We start from the raw sequence: 17,090 nt of genomic DNA, 5'->3' as shown, positions 1-17,090 counted from the left end.
ATGCTCAACTCCCCAGATTTGTGTTGTAACCTTTGCATCTTGTGATTGTCTAACAACTTAGGAGCACCTGGCTGACTACCTCTGAGTGACACCTTTTTGCCCCCAATCTGGAACTCCATCTTCAACTGCCTGAAGTTCCATTTTATATCCCCTAGAGTGACTAACCACTGTATTCCCAAAACAACATCTGTCCCTCCTAGAGGCATGACTAACATGCCAGCTCTGAATTCCACTCCTTGCATCTTCCATGTAATTTCCTTGCTCATGTACCTACTGTGAATCTTGCTGCCATTGGCAACTGCCACGGAAAATGGAGGAATAGTCTCCAGCTTGCACCCCAATCTCTTAGCTACATCCAGGTCCATGAAGTTATAGGTGGAACTTGTGTCTATCAAAACATGTACCATCTTCCCTTTTACACCACCTTTTACCCTCATTGTTCTGTAATCTACTGTTCCATCGAGTGCATGAACAGACATCTGAGGACTTAGAGCTTATTCCTTTTTATTCTCCTCCTCACTAAAATTTGTAGCAACATCCCAGTCTTCCTCCTCCTCTCCTATTTCTAGTAGGTACATTTGCTTCCTTCCCCTGCAATTATGACCAGGGACAAACTTCTCATCGTACCAAAAACACAACCACTGGGCTCTCCTTTCATCCATTTCAGCTATGGATAGCTTCCTAGATCCCCTCACTATAGACTTTCCATTTGAACTAAGGAATTTGTTCCCTTCTACACTTCTTCTACTCCCAGCTCCCTGAATCTGTAGGTTCCCTCTAGGGTTTGAATTCCCAGAAGAAGTTGGAGTTGGTAATAAGGGTCTAAAATTCCTCTGATTCCTTTGCAAGTTCAGTGAATGTTCAGCTAACTTGGCTAAGCTGTAGGCCTTTGTTAAAATTCATGGAGATAACATCCTCACTTGCACCTCTATTTCTGGTTTTAGCCCCTTTAAAAAATAGCTGATAGAGTATTCCTCAGATAACTCGACTTGGTTTAACAGCCTATCAAAAGAATCCAAGAACTCCTGCACATTCCCTGTTTGTTTCAAGCTAATTAGCTCTGCCATAGGATCCTCATGTAAGGTATGGTCAAATCTGTGGTATAACCCCCTAAGGTAGTCATTCCAATTGGGTAATCCCCTTCCCACTCGGCCCTTCATCATTGCTCGATGCCATTGCAATGCACTACCTTCTAGGTTAATAGCTGCTATTCTAACCTTCTTCTCCTCACTCGTTCCTTCATATTCAAAGAATTGTTCACATCGATAAATCCACCCCTCTAAGTCATTCCCATTGAACTTAGGAAATTCTACTCGAGAGTATTTGTAATTAGGGTTACCTATGTCAAGATACTCCCCATCGTTCTCATGAGCTGCAGCTGGAGGGACCGCCACTGGTGGTGCCGGAGCTTGGTGACTCGCCGCCATCGCCGCTATTAGCTGTCTAATTTCCCCAATCACATCATCATGTTTTCCCCCAACGCCTTAAATTGTTCTCTGATTTCTTCAATTTCTCGACGCATCTCGCCGTTTCTCGTCGCTTCTAGCATGTTTTCCGGCCAAGGATGCTGAGGCTCTGATACCAAATGGAATGTGCCTAATTGATTGAGTAGGAATTCTGTAAATCTAAGGAGCCAAAACGCAAGAAAAGCTCCTGAACAATTTACAAAGAATGAACTTTAGATTGGGAAAGAGAAAGAGAGTAGTATTATTTCTTCTTCAATGTCTTTACAATCGGAAGTATTCTTCTTTAAGTAGTTGTAATCCCTCTCTAACACTGAACTATTGTAACTACTTCTAATAGATTCTAACAACCTCTAACTACCAACTAATGATAATTACTAAGATACCCCCCTAACTTCTATTAATTCTCTTTTCGTCCTGTCTACATTATTATCACATAACATTCACACTCTATGTCCATAAACCATGTTCTTTTTCCTTTGAAATTAATTCTTTCTTTGCACAGAGAGGATGAGTTAATGTAGGTTTTAATCTTTTTTTCTTCAGTATAATCCAAATTAGTAACCGAAAAGACATGAATACCATCAAAAGTGATATCGCCAAAGACTTCTTGATTGACAAGAATCATGGTGACGTTACCCGCATTCTTTAATATTTGGCCTTGAAAAGTTTCTGGCCTCAGCACAATTATCAAACATCACAAGCTTGAACATTAATGATTTCCAGCGATCCTGATAGATATTGTGCAGTCAAACTATGTATGATAACGTATATCAAGGGAATAAGGTATAAGGAAAGTCTTTAGGTTAGACAACTGACTCAGCCATCATATACTTCCTCATTTTCTAGCATAGTCATCGCCACTACCTCTCTATCATGGGTGCTAAAGCCAACTATGAGAATTCAAGGTGCATTGTTAAATAGACAATTGTAGTATTGACTGAGTTACAGTTATCAATATAGGTGATCACAATAATACCCTTCTAAATTATAACAAAAGAACAAATATCAATACTATTATCTAAAATATTAGAAGAAGGTCAATCAAGGGAGCGTGACTCAGTATTTCACTATCATTTATTGCAATATCCATTACAACCTACGACGGTATCTTCACAACCAAATTGGATGACTCCATTTTTCTTTTTAAGTTGGTTGAATTATAGAGGTCTAATATTTTGGGCCTATAAAATATAAAATATCAATTTTATATTTAGTTCTTAAGGGTCCTACATTTTTCTGCCATACTTTATTGAGTTATGCACATCTAGTATCATAATTAAGTATTTTTCGTGTAAAAATGGAACTTCATAATAGTGATGGCTTTGGATGTGAAAAAATGCACAATACTTGCACGTGACTCATTTGTTAGCCTTTTAAAGGATTGTAATCTCATATTCACTTATTTACTTAATTTTTTTGAACAAACCGCACCAATTAACAATAAATCTCTAATATTCATATAAATTATTGTAATATATTAATTTTATTTTTGCAATTCTTATACAGATGAAACCCTACCTAAGTTAACTGGACTTTCTAGTAAAAGTCTAACCTCTTTATTTTATTAAATAAAGATCTTAGGAGATGAAATCCCAATTATAATATAGCGGGGGTCTTTTTTAGGAAAACCACAACATAATAATTTATTTATTCTATGATGGTCTTTGTTTTCATGATCCTAACTTGCACCAAATTTTCATAGCCTTTCTCATCAAGTGGTTGATCAGTCGATCCACCCACAAAATTTTTCGCACAAATGAGCTTCTTGTTGCATGTTATATTTTTTATGAACTCGTACTTTTCTTTTTATTAATTTTGCCGATTGAGGTGGCACATATAATCATCAGGAGTATTCTCGATGTCCAGAAGCTCAATATCACACCTTACAATAGTTCTTTTGAGTTATATCATATATATAGCTTGTTTGGTTAACCTTGGTGAAGACAAGCAGGGCACGTCTCGAACCATTATCACATGTACACCACAATCTTGCCTTTAACATCATTGTTGTGCAATGATCTTGGTAGATATTGTGCAGTCTCTTAACTATACATAATAATATATATCAAGGAAATAAGCTACATAGGAAGTCTAAAGGTTGGGCAGTTGCCCTGTCATCATATAATTCCCCATTTTGTAGCATGGTCATTGCCACTATTTTTTTTTCGTGATAGGGAGTCAACTGTGAGAATCTAAGGACGTGCCTCATTATATTGTAGCATTCACCAATCCACAGTTATTAGCAGAAGCAGTTAGAATAATACCCTTTTGAATTGCAATAGAAGAACCAGTAGCAATACTATTATCATAAATAGTTAAAGAATGTCCACCAAAAGAGAGAGAGAGAGCGCAACGTCTACACCATCATCTTTTGGAATATCCATTGCAGCCAATATGGCAATGTTCGCACAATCAAATTAAATGACTTCATTTTTTCTTTTTAAGTTGGTTGAGTTGTAGTGTTTTAATGTATTGGACCACTATGAAATACAAAATATTAATCTTGATTCCTTAGTATTTAAATTTCGTGCATTTCTTTCCTTACTTTTTTGAGTTATGCGAATATTATCCTAATTATGGCATTTGTGCAAACATAGATGGTCGCGACGATGATGAATTCAGATGGAAAAAATACACAACAATTGCACACGACTCATTTGTTAGCCTTTTTAAGGACCATAATCTCATGATTATTTATATGTTTGTGTGAAGAAAACTCATCAGTTAACATTAAATGTCTAATATTTATACAAATCCTTTTAATATAATATTCATAATTAGATTAATTTCTTTCTTGCAATTCTTATACAAGATGAAATCCTACCTAATTTAACTGAAATTCTAATTAAAATTTCATCTCTTTCTTTTACATAAAAAGAGATTAGAAGATAAAATTCCAATTATAATATAGTGAGGGTCCTTTTTAAAAAAAAAGGCAACTTAGTATTGATCTTTTCTATGATGGTCTTTATTTTCATGATCCCAACTCCTATTAACTCTCACCATACTATTGAATTGTTTCTCCGAGCATGTACTTTTTGTGTATATTGCCATGATGTTTCTCTTCAATTGGTCGATTAGTTGAATCACCTACAAAAACAATTTGGGGCACAAATAACCATTTTCAAGGATACTATTTAGATATTAATTTGTATTTATTTTATTATGAAATTTTAAATTAAAAAAAAATTCAAAAAAATTCAGAACATTTTTGTGATGAAACAATTAAATTGAAAAAGTAAAATTCAGAATGCAGTTACTAATTCCTAAATAGCAGCTACGTCGCGTGGTTTCTACTGAAAAAATCCTCGCACAAAAAGCTCCGGAAAAAGAAGTTTCTTAAAGTGTGCAAATGGACCCAATATCCAGATGTCAAAAGCTGAAAATGCTCTCCAAGAGAATGTTTGGAAAGCCACCTATGAATTGGATTTGGGAGTAATTGGATGCAATTACTTGGTTTGGCATATTTATCTAGTCAAGTAATTACTTGGTCAGTATGAAATTGAGTGTAATTGGAGAGGTGCAATTACACTTTCCAATTCTCAAGGAGAGGTGAGAATTGGTGGTAATTACATTGTGTAATTACAATGTTACTTTTTTAATTTTTTTTGTTTTATTTTAATTTATTTTCTTTATAACTTTTTATTTCCATTATTTTAATTTCACTTTTTAATTTCTTTTTTAATTTTTAAATATATTTTCTTTGTACATTATTTATCTTTTGTTTCTCTACCTTTACTTCTTCTGATTTCATGTAATTGCTTGTATATTTTATTTTTTTCATTTAGCATAATTGCGTTATTATTCTAGTTTTTGAAACTACACCCCATAATATTAGAAATAATGAGTCAGTACCAAACTTAACATATAATGAGTAATGTCATTAAAGTAGAACTTCATTGTTGAACGAGGTTATAAACTTATTATGTTTCCTAATCTTAAGTTGTATTGAAACTTATTTTTAATATGTTGGAATTTGACATACGTTAAACTATTTTTTTAATTTTGAAATTGTGTTATATTTATGGTTCCACTTTACTTGTTTAAGTAGTATTGACTTGTTATTTCACAAATAACATTGCATGTTGTTCATTTTTTAGTTAGAATTTATAGATTAGTTTTGTCAAATATTTAAATAATGTTATGACATTATATTTAAAAATATTAATTTATCTTATCAAACATGCATTCCATGATGTTCTTACAAGACGTATATTTTTAGTTTTTATAATTTATTAAACTAAATATTATTAATTTGAAAAATATATACCAATTATTTTTACAATATTAGTTATAAATATATAATTACTAATTAATTTATATTCAAGAAAAATATGCATCTTAAATATCAAATCTAATATCATTTATACTTATATAAAAAAAATTATAGGCATATATTTATTATATTAACTTTTAAATTTTGATAATCATTTCATTTAAAATTTAATTACACTTGTGCAATCAAACAATACGCTTGTAATTACACCGTAAAGAAAAATCCAACAAATTAATTCTTGTGAAAACAGAGAAGTAACATCTCCATAAGGTCTTTACTTATTTTTAAGATCATATAAGGAACCCCTATCAGCACTGAATCAAACAGATAAAAATAGGAAAAAGATGGACCTGAGATCTCCTACTTAAACGGAAAGCGGTCAGGTTTTCAATCTTCCACAGAAGACCAACGGTACACGGAATTCAATACTAACTGAAAGCTCCAATACTAACATCTCACTACGAAATGACGCTTACTCCCATTGATATTCTCTAAATAAGAACATGCATAGGTTATGCCTTTCCGCACTTTCACAGGTTCTTCTTTTCTTCACAATTTCAGTCCTTTTTTCTGTTTGAAATTCTACTTCTTACGCTGATTTTTTGCCATTTTCATTCGTGGATATGTTTTATGTGTTATGCTAGATAATGCTTGTTTTTCATATTCTGGAACTTTTGTGTTCTCGATTCCACGTTTGTATGTAAACCTCCATGCAGTCGAATCTCGGAAAAGAAATAGCGTTGAAAGAGTTTAGTGAGTTGAGTTAATCTTCTTTTTGTCCTGAATTTTGGGCAAATGACCTCTCTGATAGTCTGATTGCGTCCAATTGGTTGAATAAATTGCAGTAGAATGGTTGATTACTTATGCAATTGCAAGGTTATTTTGTGACCACCTCATCTGAAAGTTTAATTTGTTAGACAAATGGAACTTTCATTTAATTTAGGCCAAATAGGTGTACACCCCTTAAACTTGGCTCCAGTTTCCATTTTGATATTTTAACTTAGCGTTTTTCCTATTGAACACTTTAATATTATATAAAGTGATCTATTGAACACTTTACTCATAACCAGTAAAAATAATGAGGTGCCTGTAATTCACACATGAATGACTTAGCAAAATGACAAATAAGAGGGAGACACGTGGCATTTGGGCCCAAATAGTCAAAAAGAAGTTTTGAAAACAAAAAATATTTATTTTAAACACCCCCTCCCACCGTTACCTTCTTTCCAACCACCCCCTTTCTTTTTTACATTCCATGGAATCCCACCACCGAGTGGAAGATAAAATTAAAGATCCGTTAGAAGAGGTTGAGCCAAGTCCAGTCGGGTTCTTGCTTCCAAGTGATGAAGACGAGCTACTAGCAGGCTTAATGGATGATTTTGATCTTAGCGGGTTACCGACGCAGGTGGGGGATTTGGACGATGATTTTTTTGGCAGTGGAGAACTCGAAATGGAACCTGAGGATCAAAATAATTTGCTTAATGGTATTACAAACTTAAGCATGTCTTATAGTTATCCAAATGGTGCTGCAACTGTTGTCGGGGAACACCGGCGATTCTAGCAACCACCGGCCATTGCTCATTTCCTTTCCTCCTTCATCTCTATTATTCTATTTCATTGTTGTTTTAACTGATAAAAGAGCAGAACTGAAAGAAGTAACCGGACATTTAATATTTCGGTGGCTACCATTAAAATCGGCGACATTTATCACCATTTCTGGTCTTCCATCGTTGTGGTATCGGAGATTCGTTCGTGTTTTGTCTATTACTTATTTCGTGGTCGGTGTGTAAATGTTAAAACCTTGATAAAATTTATTCCGGCAATAAAATTTATTAATTCTGGCGATCTACATTAATTCCGGCAATAAAATTTATTGTTGTTGTTCTTCTTCTTTTTAAAAAGTCAATTTTGATTTAAAAAAAAAAAATGATATCAAAACCATTAAATTCACGCGCGTAAGAGGGGGTGAACTACAACTCTCTTGCCATGTCAGCTTTTGTGTTTAATAGGCATACATAGATTTGGGTTGAAGTGTTCAATAGGAAAAACATTAAGTTAAAGTATCAAAATGGAAACTGGAGCCAAGTTTAAGGGGCCGTACACCTATTTGGCCTTTAATTTATTATAACTCTACCAATGTGGGGTCCGTCCCCATAAATGAAATAAAGAAAAAAGAATGAAAGGGGTCCATCCCCATAAATGAAAGAAAGAAAAAAAAGAAAAATGTGTGCAAATTGTCAAATATAGTAGGCCTCAGAGAGTGAGGCTTCGGTTATAAAAGGAGAGCTTTGGCTCTCATTTCTACACACCAACAACGAGAGAAAGAAAGAGTGATCACAAACAGGGTATAAGAAAATAGTCCGCGAGAAAAATAGAGAGTGAATGATATTGTAGTGATGTGAGAATATCAAAAGAGGGTTATTTCTTTTGAGTGTTGTCTCTCGGGGCCGTGGTTTTTTTTCTCTTATTCAAAAGGGTTTTCCACGTAAAAATCTTTGTGGTGTCGTTGTCATTCTTTTATTCTTGTTGAATATCGTATCTCGGTGCTACGTTATTATTCCGCTTTTATTACCGTGAATATTATTTCTGTAGGGGGTTTATTCAGTGGCGGAGCCACCTTATAGGAAGGGGTGTCAAATGACACTCCTTCCTGGAAAAAATACACTGTGTAACTAGGTAATTCTGGCTCCGCTACTGAGTTTATTACCAACACAATGTACACCTCACAAGTTACCCCGAGTCATTTTTTCTTCCACCAAGTCCGTGATACTTTTTTTTTTTTTTGCTTATGTTTGGTGACGAGACGAGTCCAGGAACTCTATTCTATATCATGTTAGATTGTGTGACCACCTCATTTTAATTTTTGTTTTGCAGAATTCAACTAGTCAATTTCTTCACCCAGCTTGCAGCAGTTAATGTAGAGTAATCAGTATTTGGTTTTGGTTCTTTTAATTATTTTTGATTTATGTGCTAGAAGGCAGCTACTAGGAGAGTTTGAATTCTTTTGAATTGTCTCATTAGCTTTTGGAACATGTAGATTGCATATGCTTGTCACTCATAAATCTGTCTCACTCTTTTTCCTTTTTCCTGTCATTTTTCCTCTCCCCCCTATTACATTAACACATTATATGTCTTGATCCATTTATTCACTTGGAGACTATACGTAGTCATTTTAGGATTGCACGGCTTAGTCTTAGAAGTTTTAGAACAAGATGCAATTCTTTCTGCTATATTAGCCCATAGATATATTGATTCAGCATTTCTGCTTCTATGCGATGCAGATAGCTTCTGAATCGGATGTTGCACTATAGTTCGCTATCATGAATTCCATCCTGGATCGCATTGCCAAAGATTATGGTAGACGGAGCAGCTCAAGCGTATACAGTACTGGGGACGTCTTTGAGCCTTTGTCAAGTAATAATGGTGAGGCTGAAGGGGCAAAACATTTATTCCATTTGATTCTGATCAAACTCTTGTTCTGGCTAATTCTTCTAAATTGTTGTTTCTACAGCTAAGCAACGGGCAAAATTGGTAGAATGGTTAAACAGCGTTCTTCCTCACTTGCGTTTGCCAATAAATTCTTCTGATGAGGATTTGCGAGCTTTCTTGGTTGATGGTACTATCTTATGCCATTTATTGAATAAGTTGAAACCAGGTTCTATACCAGAGGTAGTTTATAACATTTTTTATTTTACAGTATGAAGGAGTAAGGATGGTTTTGTTTTGTTGATTTAACTGTAATTTTTGTTCTAGTGTGGTGGTTCAGAACACTCTCCGGAGTTAGGCTCAGAAAACATTAAAAGGTTTTTTTCAGCTATAGATGAAATGGGATTGCCCAGGTTTCAGGCATCAGACTTGGAACAGGTTAGTAGCATGACTACAAACTCGTGCTCATGTCCTAACTAACATATGTTGATCACTTCATGTTTACTTATGATTATCAAAAGTGCTTGTATGTCTTAATTTTGCAGGCCATTTGTGTTGTTTAACTTTTTCCATATGCACAAAAGTGTTATCATTCTTTAACTTTATGCAATCAAAGTGCCATCTATTTTCTGTTTTCGATATTTTGACACAGATACATTGTCCAGGGTTCTATGAAAATAGTAGTGGAGTGCCTTTTAACTCTTCAGGCAGAATTAACGCTGAATGATGGAGGACACAATTCTAGCACAGTATTATCCGGTAAATCTGGAGCTGATGCAAATAGAAGATGGAAACTGTTGGGAGAAAATTTTGGATGTGGCGATGTTTCATACAGAGAAGAATTTTCAAGAACTCAGTCTTCTCCATCCCCAGGAGAACGACAGAAGAACGGATCAGATTCAAAATTCCAGCGTGCATTGAGAAGCCCTGTAATGGCAGGTATTGTTGTTTCATTCTCTTCCCAAATACATTTGTTTGATATTTTCTTTGCAACCATCAATTGTCCTGTGCTCTTCTTTGTACTAAAAAGTTAAATCCATTGTTAAAGTAGTTATCTAACTGTTTGTTCTCACTACTTTCCCAAACTCCACAAGCCATGTTCCCTTTCTCAGACTGTTAAATTTTCCTTTCTCAACTTTGTAGAGCCATCAGCTGCATTATTACATCACGTCGGACATAAGTTCCATGAAGTATTTCAGCTTAAACAAGGGAGCAACACTGAAATTCCTGCTGCAAAGATTTCAGAAATGATGAAATCTAACAGTTTGGATGTTAGTAACAAGTCCCTTTTTATCAATGAATCTATCTTGTTAGTTGGATAAATTCTACACCTGGGATTTTGAATTTATACTTATTTTCCTTTATTTCATTTCTTATTGCTTTCAGATTGCCCCAACACAGTCACTTCTAAGTGTTGTCAATGGGATTCTTGATGAAAGCATTGAGCGGAAGAATGGCGAGATACCTCAAGTGCGCGCTTGAAATACACATATTGATTCATAGAATTTCTGTTTTACATGAAATGCATTACAAAGAATATGCTCTAACATTAGTTGGTTGGTCTAATTATCAGCGTGTAGCATGCCTATTGAGAAAAGTGGTGCAAGAAATTGAGCGTCGGATATCCACTCAAGCTGAACATCTTAGAATGGTATAATATATAGCTACTGTCTTCTCAATTTCTCTTTTCAGTGAATATGGTTCATATCATTTTTCTTTCTATGCCAGCAGCAAAACAATCTATTTAAGACTCGTGAAGAGAAATACCAGTCGAGAATCAGAGTCCTAGAAGCCCTTGCAGCTGGAACTAGTGAAGAGACACAGGTAGTTATGGACTTCACCATCTAGGAAAAGTTCCAAAGTCTCTGAGTTTTTACTTCTTCCATAGTTTCTACCTTTACACATTCAATTCTTCTCCATTTCAGATTGTCATGAACCAGCTTCAGCAGATTAAGGTAAATCCCACTTTGACTTCCTCTGCCGCATTAAAAGGGCAGCCCGGTGCACTAAGCTCCCGCTACGGGCGGGGTCCGGGGAAGGGCCGGACCACAAGGGTCTATTGTACGCAACCTCACCCTGCATTTCTGCAAGACGCTGTTTAAACGGCTCGAACCTGTGACCTCCTGGTCACAAGGCAACAACTTTACAAGTTACGCCAAGGCTCCCCTTCCTTGGCTTCCTCTGCTGCATTGCTAGCTTAATATTCAGTATGTTGAGCTATATACTTGCATTCTCTCCCTTTCATTTCCTCTTCTTTTGTGTGCTTTAACTCTATAAATCATACAAATCTGATATCCTGGGCATTAAACCACCTATGCTTTCTCCCATTTGTTGGCTTTTGCTTGTCGGAAATAGTGCAGAGGTTGCGGACATTATCATTACTTACTCAGATTAACAATTTCTTTGCTTATGATTACAAGTTTCGCCTAGAATTTGTTCGTTAATTGTGTCAAGTAATATTTGTTATTGATTGATATGATATCAAAGACTAGGTACTTTTAAAAAATTTCAGCTGTCGTCATTCTTCTCAACAATCTTTAATTTTACTATTCCTTGCTTTTTGAAATCACATGCAGAATGAGAAAAACAAAATGGAGGAGAAAAAGAAAAACGAGGAGCAGGATGTGCCTAGATTGAAAGAGAAGGATGATCAAATTGCGACTTTGAAGCAAGAGCTGGAAATAGCTAAGAAATCGTATGAATCGAAAGAGAAGGATGATCACGGTCAAGAAGTCGCAGCTTTGAAGCAAGAGCTAGAAATAGTTAAGAAATCATATGAATTGAAAGAGAAGGAAAATCATAATCAAGAAATTGCAGCTTTGAAGCAAGAACTAGAAATAGTTAAGAAATCGTATGAATTGAAAGAGAAGGAAAATCATAAGAAAGAAATCACAGCTTTGAAGCAAGAAATGGAAATATTTAAGAAATCATATGAATTGAAAGAGAAGGAAGATCATAGACAAGAAATTGCAGCTTTGAAGCAAGAAATGGAAATAGCTAAGAAATCGTATGAGTTGAAAGAGAAGGAAGATCATAAGCAAGAAATCGCAGCTTTGAAGCAAGAAATGGAAATAGCTAAGAAGCCGTACGAGTTGAAAGAGAAGGAAGATCATAAGCAAGAAATCGCAGCTTTGAAGCAAGAAATGGAAATAGCTAAGAAATCGTACGAGTTGAAAGAGAAGGAAGATCATAAGCAAGAAATCGCAGCTTTGAAGCAAGAAATGGAAATAGCTAAAAAATCGTATGAACATCACACCTTAGAAATGGAAAAAAAGGCTACAGAATCTCAACAAGAGCTTGAAGAGAAGTTGAAAGAGGCGACGAGCCTTTTGACAGAATCAAGAAATAGGATAAAGGAACTTGAGACATTTTGTCAATCAAAATAGGAGAATTGGACCAAGAAGGAGCATATTTACCAAATATTTACAGAATTCCAGCTAGGCGCACTTCGTGTATGCTTGATCTCTTTTCTTTATTTTTTCTTTCTAATTTTTTTCTGAAATGTCAGTGTTGTAGCACGTGTAACTTGGACCTCGATAATGTTCAGGAACTAAGGTTTTCTTCTCAGTCAATAAGGCAAGAAGTTGTAAAAACACAGAAGAGCTATGCAGAGGGATTCAATCAACTAGGTCAGTTCAGCTTCTTGAAGTGTTATAATAACGTCGTTTATTGATTGCAGTACAAGTATAAGATATCAGCACAAGTTTAAATATTGACTTAAATAGATTTACCTTATAGAATCAAATTTCGATTACAGGTGAAAAAGTTAGAGCACTAGGACATGCAGCTGCTAACTACTCTGCAGTCCTTGCTGAGAATCGCAAACTGCACAATGAGGTGCAGGAGCTAAAAGGTGCGATAATATTGAGGACTGAAATTTATTACCTGTCCTTTTCATTTACTTATGGTTATTTTTCAATTAGGAAATATCAGAGTATATTGTCGGATTAGGCCATTCCTTCGTGGACAAAAGGAAAAACAATCAGTTGTTGAATACATTGGAGAAAATGGGGAGCTTATTGTTGTAAATCCTTCCAAACAAGGAAAGGAAGGCCGTAGGTCTTTCAAGTTTAATAAGGTTTACAGTCCAGCTGCAACACAAGGTTTTCAGATTCCTCCATTTGATTGTGGATCTTAATTAATTCTTTTATCTACGCGTTCTGCATAATGAACTCTAAAATGAATTTCACCTTTCCAATTCGTTTACAGCTGAGGTCTATACAGATATTCAGCCCTTGATACAGTCCGTGCTTGATGGATATAATGTATGTATATTTGCCTATGGTCAGACTGGATCAGGAAAAACATACACCATGGTAAGAACTTCCGTATATAATTCTGTTAGATATGTTTATACTGTATTTGTTTCACTTTCCTGATGTCAAATTAAATTGACCTCCAGACTGGCCCAGACAGAGCGACTGAGGAGAATTTGGGTGTCAATTATCGCGCTTTAAATGATCTTTTCACAATTTCTCAAATGAGAGGGAGCACCTTCACATATGAAATTACAGTTCAAATGATAGAAATATATAACGAACAAGTTCGTGACTTACTCTCAAGTGATAGTTCACAAAAGAAATATCCTTCCTTCCTCTTTGCTGATACTGCTTTGTCTTACATTTACAATTAATTACCAGAAGACCATCTCCGACTTGCATATAACATGATTTTCATTAACTGTTTTCCTTGATTTGCACACACTTGGGATATTATCCGCCTCCCAACCCAACGGTTTAGCTGTTCCTGAAGCGAGCATGCAGCCAGTAAACAGGACCTCTGATGTCTTAGATTTGATGGATATTGGATTAAGAAATCGAGCAAAAGGTTCCACTGCCCTGAATGAAAGAAGCAGTCGATCACACAGGTTATCTATAACTTTTAAGAGTTCATCTCTATACTTTGTAGTTTAAAGTACATATCTTTCTCTTTTTTTTTATTTTATCATGAGTGCTTTTCTATAGTATACATCAATAAACTAACTGCAATACATGCCCAGCGTTGTAACTATTCATGTTCGTGGGATGGACATAAAGAGTGGTTCATCCATGCGTAGTAGTCTTAATTTGGTGGATCTCGCTGGAAGTGAAAGAGTAGACCGCTCTGAGGTGACAGGAGATAGACTGAAAGAGGCGCAACATATAAATAAGTCATTATCTGCCCTAGGAGATGTCATTTCCGCTTTGGCACAAAAAAATGCTCATGTCCCTTACAGAAACAGCAAGCTGACTCAACTCCTTCAGACTTCATTAGGTACTTATGAATTGTAAGCAAGTAGTATTGGAGATATTTCAACAGTTAATGTGCTCGGCTGTTAAGAGCAGCCCGGTGCACTAAGCTCCTGCTATGCGCAGGGTCATGGGAAAGGCCGGACCACAAGGGTCTATTGTACGTAACCTTACCCTGCATTTCTGCAAGACGTTGTTTCCACGGCTCGAACCCGTGACCTCCTGGTCATATGGCAGCAACTTAACGTGCTCGGCTGTTGCACACTTATTATTTTATTTTGTTGTACAGGTGGCCAAGCAAAAACACTTATGTTTGTGCAGCTAAATCCTGAAGTTGGTTCATATTCAGAAACCATGAGCACGTTAAAGTTTGCTGAAAGAGTATCTGGAGTAGAGCTAGGTGCTGCTCGGAGTAGTAAAGAGGGCAGGGATGTAAGAGATTTAATGGAGCAGGTGTTCTTTTAACTTTAAACGCTTATTAGAAATTTTCAATTGCTGTGCTAGAACTGAAAAACTATTTTATGCTCCGTCATATTACCTAAATGGTTAAGGCTGAGGAAACAAGCCAATCGACGTAAGAGTTATGCAGCTCTATTCTCCTATATGTTGTGCCTATCTTTTTGGTTTTGCATTTTCAAGAAAACTGAGAGATATGATATGCAGACTGACTTTACTTTGTAAGGTGTGAATTGGAGTCTCTTGTAATTTTTGATCTTCCAGGTTGTGTCTCTTAAGGATACGATATCTCAGAAAGATGAGGAAATTGAGAAACTGCAGCTGATCAAAGATAAAAAAAATGTTCATATTGGATCTGACAGCGAGACACATGGTACTGATTGAGGTATGGCTTTCATCTCCTTGCAAAAATTTCTTTGTGAGGATCCTGATAAAGCTGAACACTTTCTGGTACAGCTGAAAATTTTCTTTGCAATGTTTGAATTTCGTAATGTTTATGTCGTGGAAAAACTGAGTGATATAATATCTGATAGTTGTCTTTTAATGGGCACAGAAACTGATTGCAGTGCAGAAAGCAATCTTTTCCATGAAATAGCCAAAAGAAAAAGGCAGAGAACACAGATAAGTAAGTTTATATCATATCAACATATATGGATATGCTTTCTGAAAATCTGTGTTTACAATTTAAAGTAACAATACTATATAATACAATAAGTAACAACCTTCGTATTTTATTGTATTGTATTGTACTGTATCGTTTTGATATATACATTATTTGAATAAATTATATTATTTGTCGTTGTTTTATGATGTCATGTACCATTAATATAAAGAATAAACTTGCAATATTACAAAGAAAAAAAAAGATACGAGGTAGAATTATTATATAAAAAGGTAGGGTAAATGATAAATAAAATAGGATTATTTAATAATAAGAAAGGTCAAGATGAAAAAACAAAACAAGGTAACGACGCGATCACACCAAATCGATCGTTACATAAAGTGACACTTCTCATCATTATATAACGACAGATTTAACGATATGATACATTAAAATTTAAATAACAATCAAAATAAATATTGTATTTAAAGTAACAATACAATACAATACAATACAATAGATACCACCATCCAAACCAGCTGTAAAACTATAAAAATCTCAGTGCTTCTTCATATTCTCTATTCAAGTACATCAAAATACCACAATTGGCTACACTTCACACATTGCTAAAGTTTAATAGAAACTACATTGTCATCTGGAATGATGTAATTATAAGAATCTAGAAAAGATAAGGCAAGTAATTCAAGCGATCAAGCAAATACGAATTGCTTTAGATGAAAAACTGGAAGATCCATGTTATCTGAGGTAGACTTATCATAAACCTCATTGAATCAGAGAAATTTTACTTTATCTTTACAGATATGCTAATTTAGAGTTTATTGAACTCGTACTTTTGAACGTTTAAATTGAACTAACTGCTTGACTATCATATTATGTGATTCTTTTTTTGCAGATCATAAACAATCTAAAATTCATAGACGCCTACTAAACTCACCAAAGGATTCCCTAAAAGTCTCAAGTTGGATGCTGCTTGTCTTAAAGATATTTAGTGTGGTTAAAAGTTCCTTCAAAATTGGAACACTCGGACCATTTGGTCGGCCAAAACTTTCCAAAAGGTTGCATGCAGTGATATGTAGTTGTTAGTGCTCGTCATATTTCATTCTTTCTTGGTTAAATTAAAGAGTCTGATTTAGTGTGAAGGGCTATATGTTATTTTGTTGGGAAAATGATATTGTATAGTCGCTCTCAAAATAATAGCCGAAAAATATATATTTTTTGTGCATGTATACATTTATATATGTTATATACAAAAATATACAGATTTTATATATTTTTGCGACACCGGATATAAATAATTTCGGCCGTGGGCTAAAATGATCTTTGCCTTCTTTTTTTTTGGGTTAATGACACTGTTGGTAATCTATTTTTTTCTTTCTTTTTGGGGGTGAGGGAGGTTTGGGGGTAGTAGAAGTTTGTAGTCAAATAATTTTTGAAAGGTTTCTTGTTTCTCTATGTTTACCCGAAAACGGATAGAGTTGAATTTGAATGTAGTTCTAAGGATACGTGGTATAACTTGACATGAATCGTAAAGGGAAATAAAAATATCAAATATTGACTGTAAAGGATGAAAAATAAGCAAAGTTAAAAAGATGATAATTTATGAACAAGCAAGATAA

The 17,090-nt window shown here is 35.0% G+C and overlaps 1 protein-coding gene across 1 annotated transcript; it reads left to right on the top strand.

Moving 5' to 3' along the window:
• Positions 1–9,846: 9,846 nt before the first annotated feature.
• On the top strand, positions 9,847–16,613 carry LOC107816456 (kinesin-like protein KIN-14P). The gene is made up of 18 exons (XM_075231772.1): positions 9,847–10,107; positions 10,312–10,439; positions 10,555–10,638; positions 10,742–10,819; positions 10,900–10,992; positions 11,094–11,123; positions 11,745–12,485; positions 12,677–12,797; positions 12,926–13,021; positions 13,092–13,271; positions 13,378–13,484; positions 13,571–13,749; positions 13,871–14,035; positions 14,168–14,421; positions 14,686–14,849; positions 15,117–15,237; positions 15,406–15,477; positions 16,367–16,613. The coding sequence occupies exons 1-16, from the start codon at positions 10,101–10,103 to the stop codon at positions 15,234–15,236; spliced, it is 2,547 nt and encodes an 848-aa protein (XP_075087873.1). The 5' UTR covers positions 9,847–10,100; the 3' UTR covers position 15,237; positions 15,406–15,477; positions 16,367–16,613.
• The last annotated feature ends 477 nt before the right edge of the window (positions 16,614–17,090 follow it).

Source organism: Nicotiana tabacum, chromosome 15 (assembly GCF_000715075.1).
Source record: "Nicotiana tabacum cultivar K326 chromosome 15, ASM71507v2, whole genome shotgun sequence".
NCBI classification, from domain to species: Eukaryota; Viridiplantae; Streptophyta; class Magnoliopsida; order Solanales; family Solanaceae; genus Nicotiana; species Nicotiana tabacum.
This window is presented reverse-complemented; position numbering and strand designations above follow the sequence as displayed.

Coding starts and splice junctions, on each gene's coding strand:
- LOC107816456 (XM_075231772.1), top strand. Junction 10,440..10,554: donor TGAAATCTAACAGTTTGGAT/GTTAGTAACAAG, acceptor TATTGCTTTCAG/ATTGCCCCAACACAGTCACT. Junction 13,750..13,870: donor AGTGATAGTTCACAAAAGAA/ATATCCTTCCTT, acceptor TGATTTGCACAC/ACTTGGGATATTATCCGCCT.